Source organism: Patagioenas fasciata, chromosome 1 (assembly GCF_037038585.1).
Source record: "Patagioenas fasciata isolate bPatFas1 chromosome 1, bPatFas1.hap1, whole genome shotgun sequence".
NCBI classification, from domain to species: Eukaryota; Metazoa; Chordata; class Aves; order Columbiformes; family Columbidae; genus Patagioenas; species Patagioenas fasciata.
The window spans coordinates 108,569,924-108,591,946 of record NC_092520.1 but is presented as its reverse complement, the minus strand read 5'-3'; the positions used below and the strand labels follow the sequence as shown (position 1 = coordinate 108,591,946).

The following is a 22,023-nucleotide window of genomic DNA, read 5'->3' as shown; positions in this document are numbered from 1 at the left end:
AAGAAAGAAAGGGGGGGGGAGGGAGGGGAGGGAAAACAAACCAAAACTCCATGCAACACTAAGATCAGTTACTCTGTCTACAAGGTAGGAAAATTCCCACCCAAAATAGTGGAAAATATTAACTAAGTCTGTGATGGTAAGAAGTGCAAAGATGCATTCCTGTGTATGGCTCTTTGCTGGACGTTTTGATTAGCAGTGCTGCACGTTGGTTAAATTGGAAAGCTGCAAGTTAGGGTGTTGTGAAAATGCCCCTTGTGCCAAGGATATCTTGGTGTTAAAAGAGTAAGGTGTCAAAATCCTTGTCCCTTGTAGGGGAAAAGATGTTATAGATGACACTGCCTAATAAAGTTGAGTGATTTAGAACAAAAACTCTGTGGAGGTTTTGGGGGAATTTTTGTCCATCATCAGTTAGATTCCTTTGACACTCCTTTCTGGTATCTAAAAGGTAAAACTGCTAAACTGTTTCATTTAGATGGGAAAAAGGCCACTTAATAATTATTGGTTGGGATTCTGTTCCTAATCTCTTGTATGTAGAACAAAACAGTTTAAGTCAATTCTTGAGAGAGAGCAGAAGAAAGGACATTTAAACAAAGGTTAGACAGAACGGCAGGAGAGAAGGAGGGAAAGAAAATTCGTGGCAAACACTATAGAAAATCATGCAAGAAGGGGCATAGTGAAACTAGTTCCTGATGCTGTCCTATTTTCAGATATGGCTTCACGAAAGAAGTTTCAAAGAAGTACAAGGTAAGATTCCTTCCCCTATACTTTATCGTTTTGCACATGTAAAATGAAACCTGTGTAAACAAGGAATCTTCCAAACAGTTTATTCAGGTGTAATACGGGATGACTTTGGTGATGTAGTTGGAATTATTTTGTGTTTTCAGTGAAATAACTGGCAAAACAATTTTAAGTGTTAGCCTTTCATGCTCAGAGATCTATGGAACAAAATAAATAATATTCATAAGACCACTCAAGAACATGAAAAGAGGTGAGCACGAAAGATAAATGAAATGCTATAGCGATAATCAAATGACCCTAAGGTAAATATCAGAACATGTTTGTCACTGTTGCAGTTTAGGGTGTCACCTGGACAGAACTGTTCAGACTGTGGCAGACACTTGAGCAAAATCTTGAACTTAAAAGCAACAGAATATGCCGGAATTAGGATCTAATATGAGTATGTTTTACAGGACCATGGGAATCAGATTTTGTTTCTTCTGCGAGACGTCTTTAGCTGGCTTCCCCTCGCCACTATAATTGATAGCAAAGTTCTTATTCTACATGGAGGGATTTCAGACACTACAGATTTGGATTTCCTGAATGCACTGGAGAGAAGTAAGGTAAGAGATCATGTTCATGTGCGCGTGATTTTGTTTTAATTAATAAATCTAGCAGAAGAAATGGTCCGATGAACTTCTTTGCTTTAAGAAAGGAAATGGCTGGTGTATAAGGCATGTAAGGAGTCAGTGTTTAGGAAGGAAGGTTTCAGTAGGTGCTGGGAGCCAATTGTTTGGCTGCTGTAAAGTAACATGGGTCTTTTGACTTCAAAATAGGTAAAAACGCTTTAGATAGCACCTTTCTGCAGTGATGACATGTAAGCTGAAAAGTATGAAAATTACTTAATTTTCAGGCTTTTCTAAACACTTTAGAAATCAATCTAGCCACATCTTAGCACTGCCTTTGTCCTGGGGCTGTGCTTCTGCCACCTGTTCTGTGGGGGAAGTCCTGCACCTGCAGGGCTCTCCCTTGGCAGCAGCTGAGCTTTGCACATGTGGGAGAGCCTTCCCAGTGGGATCAAACTTCAGGACCTGGTCTTGAGCAAACAGAAGCTACTGCTAAATAGCCTTTTTTTTTTTTTTTTTCCCCTCTGAAATGCTGAGCAGGTCTTTCGAATTGGTGAAGAATGCTGTGGGATTTGGACAACTAAACTGAGATGTCTTCTTGTGAGCAGGGTGCTTAAGTTCCTTATGAGCAATGGAGACCCAGGAGATCTGGTGGAGATCCGTATGTTATAATTGCTCAGACACAGGTCTCCAGTGCTGTTTGTGGAAGCACTTCATAGCTGAGGGATGTATCCTCTGGCCTCTGCCTGTGTCTGCAGAGTCTTCTTTGCAGGTCTCCTCCACCGGTCTCCTTTAGGTCTAGTTCAAATATGCCCACCTCACGCTAATTCACAGACATGGTAGAGCATCCCAGACCACAGGAAACGCCTATTTTTAGGCAACTTTGTGTACCTTGTCATTAGTGTCTGGAATCTAGAGCTATTTCTCTCATCCTCATGTTTTCTAATACAGAAATAAATGCTTTACAGGACAGTCAGGTGTGCTCTGTTTCTTAAAGATGTGAAAAATGGTAATGACTACTTTTGGTCACTGGAGTCTGGGCTCTGTTGGCTATACCACTGTACACTACAACTGGGTGCCTAACTACAGATTTAAGTGTCGTAACTGTGAGCTGAGTTGTGCCCACACTTTCACCATGGCTGGGCTCAGCATGTTACTGATGCCGGTATCTGTGAAATGCAGAATTAACAGGTCAGAGTTGCTGCCACAGGAGAGTGTTGCTAATGAGATGTGTGGGCCACAACTCAGGGCAATATCACTCGAGGCCAACTGATGTATTTTAATTGGTACAGCTGGCAGCTGACAGGTCTCAAATACTGGTCAGTGTGCTGGGGAATAACCCCGTGTTTTGCATTTTGTTTTGCATTAGTCCTTTTCTTTGTTAAAGAGTAGAATTGGGGGGACGGGTGGGAGTTTTGTTGGGGCTTTTTTGTACAAAAAATGAGCTGGTCTGGGAAAATTTCAAGTGAAAATAAAAGACTACTCCTGGAGAAGAGTCTGTATTCATGAGCATTCACGGAGCCATAGCACACAGCTCCAAAAAAGCAAATGCCCATGCATATTGGAGGAGGTCAATTTCACAATAAAAGAGCATGATGTCATATGTTCCTCAATTTCATTGTTATCCTCCTGATTTTCCATTTATTTTAGCCAAATTAACCTATCAACCTGTTACTGTATCACAGCAATAGTGAATGCTGTTTCATTTTCAGTACAGTACACATGTATCTTTTCAGTTTCTGGTGAAACTGGGCACTTAAGTGTCTGCCCTGGTCCCAGACTATATTTGCTGTACAGTGAGACCTTGTGATTGACAGTGGCTTGGAATGAGTCTGTGTCTTGATAAGAATAAGAGAGCAGCTCCGGAGAGGCTGTCTGCTGCTAGGTATAAAGCAAAAATTCTGCCAGTGCCCAAACGCCTGCGGCTTCCACCAAACCTGTGAGTTCAGGACATTATGAGAGTTCAGTATTGAGTGCAGGAAATGAGAGCTGTTGTGCCTTTCCGCTGACATCTCTGTATCATCTTTATGTTCTGCTAACTCTTTTTTTTTTTTTTTTTTTTTTTAAGTTGAAATCTTTAATGCGACCACCCAAGTCACTGAGAGACAGACAGGACCAAGTGAAGGAGAGAATTCCCGCAACCAGATCCACTAAACACATGGCCACGCGGAATGTTGCAGGGAAAGCACGACGCTTGTCGTCATCGGGTTCCACTGAGCCTTCAGGCTCAAATTTGCCTCCAGAACCCACGCCGAAGGAGTGGAAACAAGTAGGTGAAACCAAAGACAGACTGATAGAGTCTCCCATGCACAAACCCACAGGCGCTCTGTTCAGCAGTATGCTGGAGTCTGAGGAGACTGTCTCTTAACCAGAAACCCATAATCCTCGGGAGTACAGTAGCCAGCTGTTAGGTCTTTGAATGCTTTTTGTAGAGCTGGTAATAAAGGCTTGTGATTTTATGCCTTACAGTTTACCCAGTGTTTTCCTGGCCTTTAAGACTAAGCAGCTGCCCAGTGTGAGATGTGTTTGCATGCCCTCATGTGGTTGGATCTGTTGGTACATCCCTGGCTGTCAATTTAAATAGGTCAGACTCCAATTGTCAGCGACAGTGAGCACCTTTTTTTGGCTGTGTTTTTGGCAATTAAATGCTAATAGTGTCCAAAAAAACCTCAGGTTCCTGAGACCTACAGGCTGATTACTCAAGAGTGGGAATTTTTTGTCCTCTGATTGTTCATTTCCTCTTGAATATTAGAGGCAATATGGAGCTCTTGTCATGCAGTAATTTAATAAATAGTGACAACTTGAAAAGCTTAATTTGCACAGCAATTCAGAAACACAAAATTGAGTAGTGTAGAAGTTTATTTTTCTGAGCTCCTCTTCAGACAGCTGCTTTAAGGAGCACACACTTTTGTTTTGCTTCCTGAGAAGCAAATTCATGTCTGAAAATGTGATTTCCCAAGATACATATCTGGCCTACAAATCAATGTAATGAGCACAAGCAGCCCCTCAAATCTGACACTCACCCAGCCAACCAGCCAAGCTTTCAGTGAGCCCCAGTCACAAAGGTGAAGTGGAATGTGTAAGTGTAAACCTTGTCTGGTTATGTTTAAACAAACACATTTTGCCTGATATTTGCTACTGACTAGAATTAGTAGGTTAGGTGACTTTGAACCATGATACTTCATCCTCTTGTGTGTAAAATCCTGTTTTGAAACATGAGCCAACCCAAGACACTAAAGCCAAAGGCAACTCTTGCCATGTTTAGAGCAGGCATTCCAAAGCTTAGTTTAGGTAAAGCCACCAGCCCTTGCGGTTGTCAGGTCTGTGCTGGGAAATATAAAATGCCTCTCACAGCTACATGTGTAGAAAGCAGCTATTGCTCATGTTGAACTAGCCCAAGTACTGTTCCTGGTGCACCTACCCCAGCCTGGAAACTTCAGCTGTAAAAGGAGGTATATTTCTGAAGTGGTGTTATTTCATCTGGAAAAGTTCATCCAAAATCTAGACAATGTTTCTTAAGAAAACTAGAACAAAAGTTTCAGCCCAAAGGCCTAGCTGTTACCTCAAGGTGTGTTTTTTCTCCCTGGTCTGTGTGGCTCTTGCCATGGCCAGTACTTTAAACAGCCATAGCTTGTCAGTCCTCACCTACTACCAGCCCTCACTCGAGTTTGCTGTTTACAGATCCTTGACATTCTCTGGAGTGATCCAAGAAGCCAAAATGGCTGTACACCGAACAAGGCTCGAGGAGGAGGTTGTTACTTTGGCCCTGATGTTACTGCCGAGCTATTCAGAAGGTATAATCTGAAGTTGCTCATCAGGTCTCATGAATTTAAACCAGAAGGTTATGAGATCAGTCACAATGGAAAGGTAAGACGTTTCCATCTAAAGTAGAATTCTGTGAATTTCACAGGCACATCCACAGTAGCTTTGTCTGGAAAGTTAATTAAAAAAAATGAGTGGCTTCTTTAAAATGGGTTTTGGGAATTGTGTACAAGATTAGGTGTTAGAAAGAATGATGGAGTTCTGACAAACAAAATTCTTTACAGCTTCGGGGGTGGAGACTGCCTTATTACTTGTGTGAAAACAAATGTATGTCAACAAAAGCCCTGAAGTTATGTGTAAACACAGTGCAAGAGATGCTCTAAGGCTCTAGAACTTTTTTAACTTATTCATTTCTCTTCTGGCCCTTCTTTCTGACATGCTGTATCAGAAGGCCAGCAAGAATCCTGAAAAACAGGTCTATCTTCGCAAGAAGTTTCTGTTTAACTGCATGTTATATCACAATGCCCTCTGAACTGAAGTCTTCCTACAACAGGCCAAAACCACAGGTCTGGAGCTCTAACTCAAAAAGTGCAAGAAATATGGTGAATGACATAGTTGCTGATCTCTGGGTTTATATGCAGACACTTAATTTCATAACCTGCAAGGTTTTCTAAGATCAGTTTCTGCAATCAGTCTCAAGAAAAGTTGTTCTAGCCAATACAGTTCCTTTGTTTCCTGTGATCAGGTTATCACTATATTTTCTGCCTCTAATTACTATGAAGAGGGGAGCAACCGGGGAGCATACATCAAACTGAACCCTGAACTCATTCCTCGGTTTGTGCAGTATCAAGTCAGCAAGTACACGCTCAGGCACAGTCTTCAGGACAGGTAAAGCTGTGTGTTTTATGTGGTGAGCATGTTCTCTTTTTGCACGTGAGTACCTGTTACAAAGCTGTAGTTTGACTGAATAATTGAATAGGCACCCATTTTCCTCAGTTTTCCTTGTTTTTCTGTTTTACAATTTAAAAATAATTACAGAAGACAAAACATGTTCTAAGTACTCAGATGCGTTTTCCTGAGAAACTCCCAAAGGTAATTAGATGTGGTGAGCGGTTAGAACAGACAATTGTCAGGGACTCGTAAGGGGCCTGCAGCTGTCTGTCAGTTCTCCTTTATGGCTGCAGCATTAATCTGGCCAAATCCTGTTAGGAATTGAGTCCAAAAAGTTTATCATGACAGCTTTGCCATGCCTAGCACTGTGGTCAGATTTACTAAAGCAAAGCAGCTTAGAATTACCTGCATTAATTCGATTATCTCATAAATTGAAATTATTCTTACGGAACTTTGTTTTGCTGGTTTTGTTTTTTCTTTTCTTCAGTGTTGTCTTTTGATGACCCTAAACATACTACATGTTAAAGGATAGAAGAATTTTATAACGAATGTTGAAAAGCATCAAGTGCTAGAGGATTTAAATCCTGTACTGATCTGCTCTGCATTTTTTTTCCCCCCTAGGGTGGGTACAATTGAATCAACTGCCTTAAAGTTCTTACGAGAGAAGATTTGTGCTCACAGGTCTGAACTCACTAGTGCTTTTGCACAGTATGACCCCGAGGGCACAGGTAATGCTACCTCACTGTCCAGTTGCCACCATGGGGAGAAGAGCTCCCATCCGTGTGGGGAGGCAGAGGGGACAAACCCCATGGAGAGGGGTCCTGCCTGCCAGTGGGAGGCTGGAGGGAAGCAGAGTCTGGCTGATCTGATGTTCTTCCTGAGCACAGAGGAGATGTAGGTGTTAGCAAGTGATTAGTCCCAGAAAACAGCTTGAGGGGATGAAGCTCCACATAGATGGAAGAAAACAACTGAAAGACATGGGCCAACAAGGAAGTGGTGTTTGTTGTTGAGCAGAGAGTTTGAGCAGGCAAATCCAGCTCCAGAAACTCAAAGGTCACCACCCTCAGGAGTGTCTTCAGTTGTCAGAGAGGGAACTGGGGTCTCACGTGGCGGGGAACTGGGGTCTCACGTGGGGGGAACTGGTCTCCTTCTCAGTCTGGGACCTATTTGAGTAAAGTTGACTGGCTGTGCCGCTAGGAGACACACGCTCACCCATCAGCTGAAGAAAAGTCAGTGGTAAGTTGATATAAGAAACTTTCGTGTAGGAGTAAGGAGTTTGTGATTTCTAGCGCAAGTACAGCTTTTCCTCATGACAGTTTCTCACCTGACTGGGTTGTCATCGTTGCCCCCAAAAGGGCAATCCATAAGCCATGGTACTGTTTCTTTGGCCACTGAGCAACTGTTTAACACATTTGTCTTGTTGGGTTTTCAGCAGCATAGGTATCTATAATTGCAGCTCAGCTCAAATCTGAAGTACTCTTCATGGCATAACCTGTTTTTCTCAAAAGGTATTAAAACATGTTGACCATCATAATAGCATCATAAAGCTGCTCAAGTTGGAAGTGACCTGTGGAAATCTCTATTCCAACCCTGCTGCTTGTTGTTATGATGTTTTTTTTTATCCCAGGGTTGGGTGAAAATGTTTATGTTTTGTGACTGTTCTTAAAAACAGCAGAAGGCATGCTGGTGACTCATCTGTGCTGTGTCACGTACCACTTGTAACCATGAACTGATCCCTTCCGGCAGGCAGGATTTCTGTCAATGACTGGGCTGCAGCAATGGAGTCTGTCCTGCAGCTGAACCTGCCCTGGAGGATACTGCGCTCTCAGTTAGCGCTGCTGAGCCCAGATGGAAAAGTTGACTGCATGTCATGTTTTGGTGATTTGGAAATAGCCCAACCTGTAAAAGAGGTAAGGAGTAAAACACCTCCTGACAAACTTTGGAGGAACAGCTTTTGGTGCAACTTGAGGCATAAGACAGTGGTTTGGCCAATCAGGCAGACATCCACAGCTGAACTAGTTGCTGAGCCTCCTTTTATAGTCAGTGGAGGGAAATGAGCACTGTGGGGGTACGAATCATCATTCCCTGCTAAGGTAGATGCTTAATATAGGTCGGATGAATCACAAGCTGGAACTGCTTCTTACTTTCCCTTGACTCTCAAGGGTGTTTAGATAATGTAGCTGAAGAGATGTGACAAATCCTACCCAGAGCACTCAACCCTCACTCTTTCAGATGAGCTTTTCAAATGTGCTCCAGAGCCAATTCAGGCACCTGTAGGAGGGAGTTACATTTATAGATGGACTTTCAGATGTGTAATGGTAGCTGAGATCTCTTCTACAGAGTCCAGTTGATACCCAGTGGCTGCACAGTGCTTTGGTAATTAGCTGTCTCCATCATCTTCCTAAACAGCAGGGTCCATCACATATGTACAGTGAAACTTTATGTGAGTTCATGGAGTGCAGCATCTTCCCTAGATTACCCATATTTCCACAAATAATTACTGAAGGTAGGAGGTATGAAAGGCTCCTTTCCCCTGTGTCCCACCATCTGAAAGTGACAGGTTTTAGCTGATTATTCCTCAGGGCAAGGCACAATGTTTCATTGCAGGGAACTTGAGTGTAAGGATTTTTTTTTTTTTTTCAACATTTGAGAAGTTAAACTGGGAACATCGATTTGTACAGTGCATATTCTGTTGGTTAGACTAATTCAAATCAAGATTTTGACTGGTTTTCTGTATGGGATTTCACAACCAGGTTCAGCCAGCTTTGGCAGAAACACTGTGCAGATACAGAAAGGATCTGGAGATCATCTTTAACATCATTGACAAAGATCAGTCAGGTAGGTCTAAGTAACTTCACTGTACCAGCCCTACGTAGCCCATACTTGTTATCTTTCCCCACTTTGTTTCCTCCTTAAGGCTTCTAAATATAGAGGAAGCAGAGGTGATGTCATTCTTGCAGTTTAGCGAAGACTAATTTAAGCAGTCAGGCTGTAACCATATAAAGGACAGTATACAGAGCCTAATTTGAGACAAAATTCTCACATAACACATCTCCAGAACTGGCTTCACTCTTTTGGAGGCTTTTCTCCGTTCCACTCTCACTCGCAGTATCTAGCACTTTTTCAGTTCCACTGTTCAAAGCGTTAGATCATTACCTGAAGTAAAAACGTACTTTGGTCACAAAAATCACAACACATACCCAAACCACCACAAGCCGGTAATTTTCTTGCAGTGGAGGAATGTGCATGTATGTCTGTGTGCATGTAGGAAGGCAAAACAGCACTGGAAAAAGCAACCTGCTGTCTGTCTCCTTTAGGTCTGATTTCTCTTGAGGAGTTCAGCCAGACATGGAAACTCTTCACTTCTCACCTGGGTATCACATATAGTGAATCCCTTGACAAGTTAGTCCTCAGCATGGACTACAACAAAGATGGCTATATTGACTTCAATGAATTTTTAGAGGCCTTCCATGTGGTTCATAGACTACAGAAAAAGGTAGACTCGTGAAGAGGCAGTTCTTGTAGGCTGTCCTGGAAGCTCACCTTCCTGTCATTAAACAGTCAGTTAAGACCCATTTCCAGACTGACTGACAATAAATGGGCTGCTCAATATGGTAAGCATTGCAGTCACTGTATGCCTTCTAGTAACGACACAGAAGAGATGAAAACCCGCTACTCCTAGTGTGACTGTGCACTGCCACATCAGTACCTTACAATTTGTCCTCATCCTTGGTGGCATCTCCCCCACCACTCTAATGTGTGAACACTGCCAAGGTCGCACCTACAACCCTGTGGGAAGAGAAACTTTGGTTTCTTTCAGTAGACCTTAGCAACAGCTAAGAAATAGCACTGACGGCCACAAGGAACATATCAGACTTCCCTTGTGGATGTAACAGGCACGACGGAGGCCAGCTGTGGACCATCCAGTTCAGGAGAGAAAATAAAGAAGAAGAACCATCTAGTTAAAATACGTAGTTCTGCATGTAATCTTACTCTTTGTATGATGCAGTGAAATTAAAACATTCCGGGTTGTCATGGTTTAACCCCCACTGGCAGCTAAGCATCACGCAGCTGCTCGCTCGCTCCCCTCACAGTGGAATGGGGGAAGAGATTCAGAAAAGTGAGAAAACTTGTGGGTTGAGATAAAGACAGTTTAATAGGTAAAGCAAAAGCCACATGTGGAAGCAAAGCAAAATGGGATTCATTCACCACTTCCCATGGGTAGGTGTTCAGCCATCTCCAGAAAAGCCAGGCTCCATCACATGTAACGGTGACTTGGAAGACAAACAGCATCACTCCAAACGTCCTCCCTTTCTTCTTCTTCACCCAGCTTTATGCTGAGCATGATGTCATATGGTGTGGAATATCCCTTTGGCCAGTTGGGGTGAGCTGTCCCAGCTGTGTCCCCTCCCAGCTTGTTGTGTATCCCCAGCCTAAGGACTGAAAAGTCCTTAACTTGGTATAAACATTGCTTGGCAACAACTAAAGCATCAGTGTATTATCAACTTTCTTCTAATGCTAAATCCATACCACAGCACTATACCAACTACTCGGGAGAAAAACTCTGTCCCAGCCGAAACCAGGACACTATCCTCCTTGAAGTTTACAGACACAACTTAAAGGCATTTAAGCTTGCACTAGATTTCTTCTTGCCACTGGTTACTTTTCCCTACATTTGTTGGGGTCTGGAGCTAATAAACAGTCATAACTCATCACCTTAATGCTAAATCCATAGCATGGTATTGTAACATAATGTAACACACGATAGATCACAAGATAAAGCTTTACATACTACCATGAAGATGTGTGGTGTCTTTTTTTGCCTGTATTTTGATGTCTTATGCATACCAGAGTACAACACGCTTTTCCTGACAATTAACTGCGCTTCTTTAACACAAAAAGATGAGTAAGAACACATAAGTAAAAAAAAATTTCACACTAGTGAGCCTAAATATTCTTGCATATACTTAAGCATATATCCTTTACCAAGTAAACTGAGAGATTCTGAAACCGAGTTTTTTGAACACAGCAAGATGAAGAGTCCTGCACCCCTGGCCTTCCCCCCATTCCTGCAAGTACCACCCTGCCGGCTTCTAGCGGGGAGAGTAGGGCAATCTGCACCTAATTCTCTTGCATAATATGCTCTGAAAACAACACACTGATATCAAGTGAAGTGCAGCCAGGTCAGGAGCTCTTTGAAAACATTATTACTAATTCAGCCTAAGTAAATACAGTGTGCAGAAAGTGCTTTTTGGATAGGAAAAGGTTCCAGCCTAGCCTGTCTTTAAATTTTCATAGCAAAAGATAAACTAAGCAAAGTAGCTATTTTTTATTTAATAACAGTGTTGAAAGTATAAAAAAAGTGTGCATCCTTTGCAGTTTATCATCACAAAACGTAACAGCAGCCCAAACTTAAGGTACTGCAGTCTTTCTTAAATCTCATTTTCTGCAATTAAATACAAAATACTGTTCTGGAAATATTTTGTAAGTTGACGGATGAATGAATAAACATGCACACACTTATTTCCATTGCCTAGGGGAGAGGAAAAGAGAAATCTTTAACAGTGCAAACACAATTTACAGTAAAATTTCAATGGCATTGGTAATAGTGAATGTTTATTTGTAGCATGTATTTATCCTGATCTATGGACTGTATCAGTCCCACCTTATTCCAATGGAGTGACTAAAAGGCTTCACCTGAGATGGACAAACACCATGGTGTGTGGTGGGATCTTGCTTCCCACCATCAGGTTTCCTTGCTGTGGGCACAAAGTGACAAGGCAGAATGGGCCAGTGCAGCTCTCAAGTCCTCATTTGTCACCACCACCCCTCCAGAAGAGAGGACAAAGCTAGGGTGTGCAAGAAGACCTGGGAGCTCAGAAACGTGGCCGACAGCCTCCAGCTTTGATGTCCCCTTCTAATGACACACTGCGGAAGCTACCCTAGCATGAAGTTGAGGGATACTTGCCTTGAAGGACCACGTTCTGAGTGGGGATGGAAAGGTAAGGTGGTGAGGCAGCGCTTTCCTCCGCAGGCAGCGCGATGATGATTCCAGGGATGTGGCACTGAAGCATGAGAGGAGCTGAGTCATTGAGCCAAAAAAGTAAAAAGCCTGCCCCATCAGCTGCTAGTGCACACAGGAGCCCCTTACCCCTAACGGAAGAAGGGGGGAGTAACTGTGAAACATGTAATGCCAGAAATAAAAACCACTCCAGACTAAAGCTAGGAGTGGGAGAGACCCCGGCTACTTGTACTTAAATCAAAACTGCTCCAGCTGAAGCTCTTTTTCCATAACCCCAACTCCCAATCGTTCTTTTTTTGCTATATTCCACTGTTTTATGAAGCAGCTACCTAATATTACAGATGTGAGCAGTCCTTTGAGCAGGGACGGAATCAGTCTGCAGCCAAGTGCACAAACTCTTGCCGTACAGGTGAAGGTGCCACCACTGGTGGCATCTCCCTTTCCCTCACTTTCTGAACAACTCTGCTCCTACCTCTGGACCACACCAGGAAGTTTTTTAAGCTGGACCTGGACTGACCCAGGCTCCCACTTGACTCCAGCCCCTGGCTGCTGCCACAGGGGTGACACAGTCCCGCAGTGCCCCGTCCCTGCAGGGGTGCAGCCCAGATGTCCCATGACTCACCACAGAAAGCGACCATCCCTTTCTAGAACTCCTAGGGACTGCCCAGCTCCCCTTCACCTCCCAGGAATGACCAGGGCTCTTTCCCCGAGCAAGGAGACCACAATTAGCAGGACAGAAGCCAGGCAAATTTCATTCTCCAACCATCAAGTGTTCACATCTGCTTGTAGGAGCAGCAGCCGAATGGGATTAGGACCGATTGTGACCTGTCCAGTTTGACAAACCTATGTCCTTTGCACAGCAGCCCCAAGCCAGCAAGCAGGGTGGGCGCTGGCCTGGTGGGGTTGGGTTGGGGCCAGCATGGGGTACGTGCTCTGAGCTGGACACGGTTCATTGCTCTGGCCAGTGCCCCCAGTCAGCCTCAGTTCTGTCTGCAGACACCGCTGGCTTCCCCCAGGGCCGTGGAGGTGCTTCTGTCTCCACAGCTGCAAACTGCTCAGGGCAGCAGTGCCCGTCAGACTAGAAAGACTTAGGTCTCCGGTAGGTCTCTTTTAATTCATCAGTGCCCTTATTTCTGAGGCACAGAATGTGTCTGTTTGCCTTCCTCCCATAGATGAATTTTCCAGGGACTTGGAGTTGGCCATGTCATCCTCTGCAGGCTCCCCTGGGATGCCCAATGGCCAAGTTGAGCCTCTGCCAATTAGCTCAGCCCGGCACAAACTGCAAAGCTGTCACATATTTTAACTGGGAGCACACCCTCACCACCGCCGGTGCTAGCTCTGCTCTGCAACAGCTTAACACACACACAGGTGGATCCTCAGCAAAGCAGGGGGGTCTATATAAAGCAGGGGGTTTATATAAAAACCCAATTTGCTTAATTAGATTTGCACTAAAATGCTACTTTCCATTTGGAATGGTCCTTCGCTCTGAGTAGTAACACAGCAGCAACTTGCAGCTGTGCCTGATCTGGAGGAAGCACCAGTTTCCCTTCTGTTGGTGTTGTGTTTCTGAATCCCACCCTTCACCACCAGGTACCCAGACTCTTCAAATTACCACATAAATACTACCTGAGTGCCAGCACTCCATGTGATAACTGATCATGATGATCATAAATGTACCAAAACCTAGGTCATACTATGAATTTCAAATTAAAGATACCAGTGGTACTCCCATTAAAGAGTTAAGGGGTGTCCAGGTATGTTTTGCTGTAGGCTCAATGGTTTTAGACTTCAATGCAGCTGAATGTAAAACCAACTATATCACCCTTCTTGTTTCTGAAAACAAGATAACACTGTAGGTTTAAAAAAACAAAACAAGAGTCTGAGGGAAAATCATCTTGCAGTTCTCAATCTGGGATTCAACAAGAAAAGCAAAAGTAACTGCTCCTACTGCCTTTCTGTTCGATGCTGAGTAGAACCAGAAACTATTACACAGGCTCTTGTGTGCTCACACTCTGCACTGGAACATTTATCTGCTTACATTAGACAAAGGATTTTCCTTTTATTTACTGGGAAACAAGTTAAGTGATCTTTCACAATACAGATGAAAAGAAAAAATGAAACAAAACATAATGAAGGCAAAATCCTACAAAACAGGCACCATGCCAATCAAATTACTTCTACACCCAAGGGCTAACTGTACCTGAACCACACCTTTAGACCAGCCCCTCGGCAGTCCCACAGTTTTCACGGTGGTGAACACAGTATGTGCCTCTCCCAGGCTCTCCTGGTCTCTGCAAAAACATGAATTAATCTCCTTAGGCTTCCCACACCTTTGGTCTCTTCAGCCAGTGTCCAGACGTTGTTACAGCAGCAGCAGCAGCTCCGTGGAGGGACAGCAGGAAGGGTGGCACTGCCATTGGGAGCTTTGCCTCCCCAGGACCATGGATGATGGCCACTGGCAAGCGAGACAGGGGTTCACTTCCCTCCTTTCATCAAGGTATTTCAGATACCTGAATGAAACTGGAACCAAAAACCTTCTTCTCAATAGCACCAGGTACTAATTTGCCAAAAAAAAAAAAAAAAAAAAATCTTCAAATCCTGTAAAAATGGCCTAGTTGTTTTGAAAGAGTAGAGAGTGGTCTCACAGAAATATTCTTATCAGGCTTATTAGCACAGAATATACGTACTTTTTACAGGCCATATCTGCTAGTTTCCCCCTAGCTGGCAAGGCAGAATCGCTCTGATCCTCTTTGCTCACCCGGCAGTGGTGTCGGCACATCCCAGTGCTGCTGAGGAGCCCGTGGCTAAAGCCACAGCCACTTTTTCTTGAGCCGTCAGCCAGATGCCAGCTGGCTGGTGGCAAAACCAGCAGTGCTGGCAGCACAAGGAAAACCGCAGCCGACACCTGAGGGAAAGCAGGGGTTTTCCCTCCAGAGGCAGGCTACCTCTGCTTTCAGTTTAAATACCTACGGAGCTAATATCCTGCAGGACACACCTGCTCTCCTTGCAGCAGCTCGGAGCAGCCACAGAAATTGGTTTCCAGTGGACAGACTCAAGGTGCAGGCACTAACCTGGGAGCTGTCTGAAGGGAGATTTCCAGGCAGCCCATCCCTAACTGCATGTGGTAAGTGCAACTTTAAACTGAAAAAAGAAAAACAAAAAGGAGAAACATCAAAGCCTTCCATAAACTCATGCTGTGCTGGAAAGGCGGCAATTATGCCATTCTTAACTCTGAGGCTATTTGCAAGGGAAAGGATCAGGAGATTTGGAAAGGGTGTCCGAGTGGGAGAGGTTTATTTTGTTCCATTCACAGGAATGGATTACAGGCATAGAACTGTCTGTCACCTTGGAGAAGCTGGAGTCTCGAAATTTTGCCTCAAAAGCCTTGGGGATGCAGGGACGGAAGTGATTTTGTTCCGATTAAAGAGAGCTGCAGCTTCCCTAGAGAGGCCATCCTCTCGAATTAGTGGGTACTGTAAGACACTTGTCTCTATTGGTGTTAGCCCTGCACTGACTAGGTGCAAATGAGCTGAGAATCAGGACAAACGTGTATTAGAAATATCACCTGGTTATTTCAAGTTATTCCTGCTCCTCTAATTTGCATTTCCCTGGATGTTTCACACTGTGCATTAGTGATTCACAATGATGTACATTTGCACAAAGCAGGAGAAAAATTAATGAATTCCATCACTTCCCTTATATGGGAGACTTTATGGCTGAGCTACAGCTCCCTTGTTTTATTATGCCTTTTGATCTCCACAGAGTAATCTCTTTTCCCCTTGGCAGAACTGTATAATTCCTGCTAATTTAATATGAGTTACATTTACGCACTTTGGGCAGAATAAGCCTCATTATTTGTTATTTCTTGTGCATGCTCTTAAAACCAGGCCAAATTCCTGGCCCCCCACAGGTAGGCGTGCACGTAACATGACAACTAGTGTAACAGGCTGAGGTAGTGCACGGCACAAACACATGCAGCAACTACACAAGAGGTTCATGGCAGGGAAATGGGTAGAAAGGGCTTCTGAGCCTTCCCTCCTGCACAAGGCATCACTTATTGCATCGCACAGCCTGTGCTAGGCAGGAAATCGTGTAAATAAATAATTATGGCTTTTGTTAGGTATGTCATGGTGCCATAAGCCCCACTGGGAGCACTGTCATAAAAAAAGTGGCAAATTCCTGTAGCTACATCTTTCTCCAAGATGCTACCAGTAGCTCCAAATGATTTCTGAAAAGACACAAGCACAGAAGTAGGGAAAGTCAGGCGTGCATGCTTATTTATTGGAAAAAACCCATCACATAATGATTTTGCATTTGTGCTGAATACTGAAAGCAATTCTCCCTTCCCTCATGAAAACCTTAATCAGGATTATTATAGGACCCAAATGACTTACTTGGATCAGTGTAAGTAAATGAGGAACATATAACTTCACAGATTTTTGTCCTTTGGGGGAGGCGGGTAGAATTACTCAAATACTGGTAATTGTAATTCCTCGGTAAAGCAAAACTTCACTTTAGTCTAACCACTTAGTTCAGAGCTTGTTAGCTGCTACAATTTTATTCCTTTTAAAGCTTGCACAATTCTTAAATTAGTTTTCCAAATATATTTCCAGAAGACACTTAAGCAATTTGGTCTGTCTTTGTAGCGGAAAAAACAAGGACAAGATCAAGCTCATCACACGTATTAAAAAAGGAGCAGGGGACAATTTTCAAACATGGAGGCTTCCCACCACTGCCCTTCGAACTCACCAGCTCCTGCAGAAACAGGTCGTTGGCCATGTGCACGATTCGATCGACATGGATGATGCCCCCGATGCTGTTCACCTCGACGTCAGAGAGGAAGGTGAGAACGAGAATCGCTTCCACCAAGAGCTGCCTGTACTCGGGCTGGGGTACGTGGTTCAGCACTGACTCCACGTGCACAGCAAACTTGATTTCACACGGGGTCATCTGGCAAGTCGGAGTGGAAATGGAAAGAAAAAAACTGACAAATCCAAAAGACTAGTTCCCCGCATTCTGCGAGTCCTTGAACATATGCTCCTCTCTGCACGTGGGGGTAGACTGACTGAAGCGAACAAAATGTTTGCACGGCTTTAGCACTTCCAGAAACTTTCTGTGTTGCTAGGCCCTGATCCTGCAAACAGTTATGCAAGTTCCAGAAGGCTGCTCCAGCCCTGCAACCCGTCACACACACGGTTTAGCTGCATACAGGACTGCTGGTGCCGGGCTGGCAAATTAACTCTTCGCTCCTCATGCCGCAGTTTTGTGCACTCTGTCTTGTAACTATCTTTCTGGCATCACAGGTTAGTTGCAAAGCCAAAATTGCTATGGAGCTTTAAAAATAACCACATGCTTAGAGGGAATGCTGTTCCACACAGAGATACAGCCATATTGTTTGTAGAGCAGCCTAATTTGCACCGGCACAGCTCTGCGGGTGCTACATGAAAGAAAGGCTGCTGCCTTAGGAGGTTTGTGCTTATTTCATTTGATTCCTTTAAACAGCAAAATTAGAAACTGTCTAGGTCTGACAGGCTAAAAATATAAGCCTATTTATCTACACAATAGGAATAAACAAAGCTCCTCATTCTGATAAAAAGGTTTAAATTTGGCAGAAAATTCCAGCTCCTTTCTTCAGCTGTTACCACCGTCCCTCAAAAGAGAAGGAACTCAGAGACAAATCTGAGGGAATCAGACAGGAAAACAGCTTCAGGCACACAAGCACCTCTCTTGTGCTGATGGATTACTGTTCACAAGAGTTTGTTTTATAGATACGAATTTGAAACCTGCCAGTGCACCTAAAGACAGAGCAGAAATCCAACTAAGGGGAAAAAAAAAGGAAAGGTTATGGATTTAAAATCAAAGCTTTGGTCAGAAACAACCATCCTTAATTGGTATTTACTTTTGAGACTGAGATGCCAAAATACACTGGCTGCTGGTAGAATCATAGAATCATTTCGGTTGGAAGAGACCACCAAGATCGATTCTAACCATAACCTATGTCTAGCACTAAGACATGTCCCTAAGAACCTCGTCTAAACACCTTTGAAAAACCTCCAGGGATGGTGACTGCACCACTTCCCTGGGCAGCTTGTTATAATGCTTGACAACCCCTTCTGTGAAGAAATTTTTCCTCACATCCAATCTGAACCTCCCCTGGTGCAACTTGGGGCCATTTCCTATCACTTGCTACTTGGGAGAAGAGACCAGCCCCCTCCATGCTACAACCTCCTTTCAGGTAGTTGTAGAGAGCGATCAGGTCTCCCCTCAGCCTCCTTTTCTCCAGGCTGAACAGCCCCAGTTCCCTCAGCTGCTCCTCATCAGACTTGTGCTCCAGACCCCTCACCAGCTTCGCTGCCCTTCTCTGAACTCTCTCCAGCACCTCAATGTCTTTCCTGTAGTGAGGGACCCAAAACCGAACACAGAATTTGAGGTGCAGCCTCACCAGGGCTGAGTACACTTCCCTAGTCCTTCTGGCCACACTATTCCTGACACAAGCCAGGATGCTGTTGGCCTTTGTGGCCACTTGGGCACATTGCTGGCTCATGTTCAGCACATTCAGCTCATGTTCAGCAGCATATTAAAAAAAAATAAGTGGCAAGCAATGTGTCTGCTTCATTCCAACATGGCTGCATGGTCACCTACCCCTGCCCCAGGGGCAGCCATCAGGCACCCTCTGCCAAGCACTCCCCGTGGGGTCAGTGCAGGCATGCGGAGGGCAGGCTCGATAAAGGGAAAACCTACAGAAAGATGCTCCCAGGCCTGCCTGGCAGGAACTCATCTGCACGGCCCCAGAGACACTGGCAGAAGTGTTGGAGGGAAGGTCTAGATCTTCTAACCTTCTTAACACTGACGATCTCTAACAGCAGCCCCACTATGTCTTATACTGTCAAACCAAACATTCAGTCATGGGGCTATGAAACCGTTGGCATTTTACTGTACCTCTCTGGTGGTTGAAGAAGGAAGGACATACCCGTCAATGGACAGACCATGGCACTGAAACAAAAACATTTAGACAATGAACAGAAATTCAGTTCTTCCAAGCGAATCTGAGTGTCCTCTGATACCAGGCAGTGTGTAGCAACCCTCAGTGAAAAACAAACAAACAAAACCACCAAACACAAAAATCCATAAAAAACCCCAAACAATGACAATAAAATCTATTAAAAATATTATGTCACCTTTGCTGAAAAAGTTATTATGTAACCTGGCAAATGTTAGAATAGCCTGACACAACCCTCAGAGAGCATGTTGGGCTCCAGCCCAGATACTGATGGGGAGGAAAGTGCTTAGAAAGCCACTACAGCAAGAGGCACACAAAGGAGGAAAACAAATCAATGAGAACATTCTGTAGGAAAGGATGCAGAAATAAAAGAAAATGCAAAAGCACGACAACAGACTACAAAAGTGAGAACATTCAGTTTTCATTTTCACTAAAACAACACTGACTTAAGTGTCTCAGATCCAGGGCACCACAACTCAAAGATGTCAACATGTTGTGGTGCTTGGACATGGGCCACCAACAGTGGGGGCGAGGTTGTGTTAGAAATATCAAGTGGTATACAAGAAAAGAGTGACAAAACCTAAATTCTGAGAAGACAGGGAAGGAATGACACTTTTGGGTACCCGAAATACAAAAACACACAAAGAGGAGTGAGCTTTTTTTATGAATAGTCCAAAGAGAGTTTAAGAATGAAATATTGAAGACAACTTCGATAAGCACAATTGATTTTAATAGCCAGAAAACCATTCTAATAGTCCCAGCTATGACGTTAGGCGAGGACAGAAGTGACGCTCACCCCATTGAAAGGTCCTGTTAGTAAATAGCCACAAGGTCATATGTGACTCATCTTGGCCGACGTCAACACTAACAGCTTCAGCATAAGTGATTTTAGAAGGACAATCAACCTCAACCTGAGCTGGTGATGCACATTTTTCCCAACTGTGCACGCATGAACAGCTCAGTGCGGCAAGGTGCTGTGTGCTGGATTTCATCCAGCAAAGCAGAAGAACAGGTGCATAATCACTTTGAAATTAGTAAAAATTCATAATTCCCCTCTCCTCCTTCCTGGAGAGCTGCTTCAACACATTTCCAGACTCCTGAATCCCAAGGTGCTGCCACAGACTTACTTTTTACTTAAAAAAAAAAAAAAACAAAGCAAAAGAGAACAACAAAATGTTAAGAATGCCATACAGCTCAGAAGAGCCAGCAAGAGATCTCAAGACATTTTGGAAGAGTCAGTGCAGTTTCCAACTTAATTCCTCACAGCCTTTCTGACCTGGAGCACATGAACTGCACCACATAGCAGTGCTCCTCAACAGCACTGACCACAACTTGCATTAGGCTGTGGGGGAGGCAAAATAAGACAGTGCTGGAACAGAACCATTCAGACAAAATTCAGCACCGACAGTTTCAGAGCAAAATACTCTTCCAAACAAATGCATGAACTTGTGTTAATCATAGAATCATGGGATCATTTTGGTTAGAAAAGACCTTTAAGATCATTGAGTCCAATCACTAACCTCGCACTGCCAAGTCCACTACTAAACCATGTCCCAAAGAGCCTCATTGATATGTTTTTTAAACACCCCCAAGGGATGGTGACTCCACCACTTCCCTGGGCAGCCTGTTCCAATGCCTGACAACCCTTTCCGTGAAGAAATTTTTCCTAATATCCAATCTAAACCTCCCCTGTGCAACTTGAGGCCATTTTCTCTCATTCTATCCTTTGCTGCTCAGAAGAGACCAACCGCCTCCATGCTACAACCTCCTTTCAGGTAGTTGCAGAGAGCGATCAGGTCTCCCCTCAGCCTCCTTTTCTCCAGGCTGAACAGCCCCAGTTCCCTCAGCCGCTCCTCATCAGACTTGTGCTCCAGACCCCTCACCAGCTTCATTGCCCTTCTCTGAACTCTCTCCAACACCTCAGTGTCTTTCCTGTAGCAAGGGGCCCAAAACTGAACACAGGATTCAGATGCGGCGTCACTAGAGCCAAGTACGGGGGCACAATCACTTCTCTAGTCCTGCTGGCCACACTATTCCTGATTCAAGCCAGGACACTGTTGGCCCTTTTGGCCACCTGGGCACACTGCTGGCTCATGTTCAGCCAGCTGTCAGTCAACACCCCCAGGTCATTTTCCTCCAGGTAGCTTTTGCAGCCACTTTCCCCAGAGCCTGTAGCGCTGCCTGGGGTTGTTGTGAGCCAAGCGCAGGACTCGGCACTTGGTCTTGTTGAACCTCATACAATTGTCCTCAGCCCATGGATCCAACTGGTCCAGTTCCTTCTGTAGAGTTTTCCTACCCTCCAGGAGATCAACACTCCCATCCAACTTGGTGTTGTCTGCTAACTTACTGAGGGTGCACTCGATTCCCTTGTCCAAAACATTGATAAAAATATTAAGAAGAACTGGACCTTTTTTTTTTTTTTTTTCCCCCAAGAGACACACTACTACTAATGACTCCAGTTTCTACCAGTCTTCCAACTGAAGAGCAACTTCACCTCCCAGCTACATGTCACCTCTGGACCTCTGCATCCCCAAGTTACCATAGAGCTTGCTTGCTTCCTGCCCTTCACAGCTGCCAACTTACCTTCTGAAGGATTTTCCACACTTTCTCATAAAAGCCAACAGGAACTCTGTTAATAGCACCATCAAGCCTCCTTCTGCGCAGCCACTGCCCTTTTCGGTCACCCCAGCTTGTTTTCCCACTGGAGCCAGCAGGAGAGGTACTAGTGGGAGATGATGGAGTACTGCCCCTCTGAAAGAAACATCAAAGCCTTGGTTAGTTGCTTTCTACCACCATTAGTGCTACTCCTGGTGAATACATCATTCTGTTACAAAGCTACCTCAGAACCAGGGAAAAAATACAGGCCATGATGTCATCCAAGATGACTGAGCAAGACTGATTCCTTTCTCTTCCATTCACAACAAGCTTCGCTTGTCCAGTACTTCAACTACTTCTCAACAAAACAGACAAGCAGTTCCACAAGGCCTAACCCAGTAAACTTCCCT

At 44.3% G+C, this 22,023-nt stretch overlaps 2 protein-coding genes across 5 annotated transcripts in view; one reads left to right on the top strand and one right to left on the bottom strand.

Annotated features, from left to right (window-relative positions):
• The window catches only part of PPEF1 (protein phosphatase with EF-hand domain 1), a 36,302-nt gene extending 25,517 nt beyond the window's left edge, over positions 1 to 10,785 (top strand). The window contains exons 9-17 of the mRNA XM_065852826.2: positions 708 to 744; positions 1,191 to 1,340; positions 3,412 to 3,612; positions 5,025 to 5,210; positions 5,851 to 5,993; positions 6,618 to 6,724; positions 7,743 to 7,906; positions 8,750 to 8,834; positions 9,314 to 10,785. Of these exons, the coding sequence (XP_065708898.1) occupies positions 708 to 744; positions 1,191 to 1,340; positions 3,412 to 3,612; positions 5,025 to 5,210; positions 5,851 to 5,993; positions 6,618 to 6,724; positions 7,743 to 7,906; positions 8,750 to 8,834; positions 9,314 to 9,504 (1,264 nt within the window). The 3' untranslated portion in view covers positions 9,505 to 10,785. The remainder of the gene's footprint in view (positions 1 to 707; positions 745 to 1,190; positions 1,341 to 3,411; positions 3,613 to 5,024; positions 5,211 to 5,850; positions 5,994 to 6,617; positions 6,725 to 7,742; positions 7,907 to 8,749; positions 8,835 to 9,313) is intronic.
• A 3,258-nt stretch (positions 10,786 to 14,043) lies between these two features.
• PHKA2 (phosphorylase kinase regulatory subunit alpha 2) overlaps positions 14,044 to 22,023 on the bottom strand; it is a 50,149-nt gene continuing 42,169 nt past the window's right edge. For 2 of the 4 annotated variants that reach the window (XM_065857979.2, XM_065857983.2), the window contains 4 exons: positions 21,602 to 21,769; positions 18,958 to 19,011; positions 16,768 to 16,968; positions 14,044 to 16,246 (listed from right to left, as the gene is read on the bottom strand). In XM_065857979.2, the coding sequence (XP_065714051.1) occupies positions 16,073 to 16,246; positions 16,768 to 16,968; positions 18,958 to 19,011; positions 21,602 to 21,769 (597 nt within the window). In that variant the 3' untranslated portion in view covers positions 14,044 to 16,072. Of the gene's footprint in view, positions 16,247 to 16,767; positions 16,969 to 18,957; positions 19,012 to 21,601; positions 21,770 to 22,023 lie in introns of those variants that run through there. The other 2 variants (XM_071812560.1, XM_071812564.1) reach the window with 2 other exon arrangements.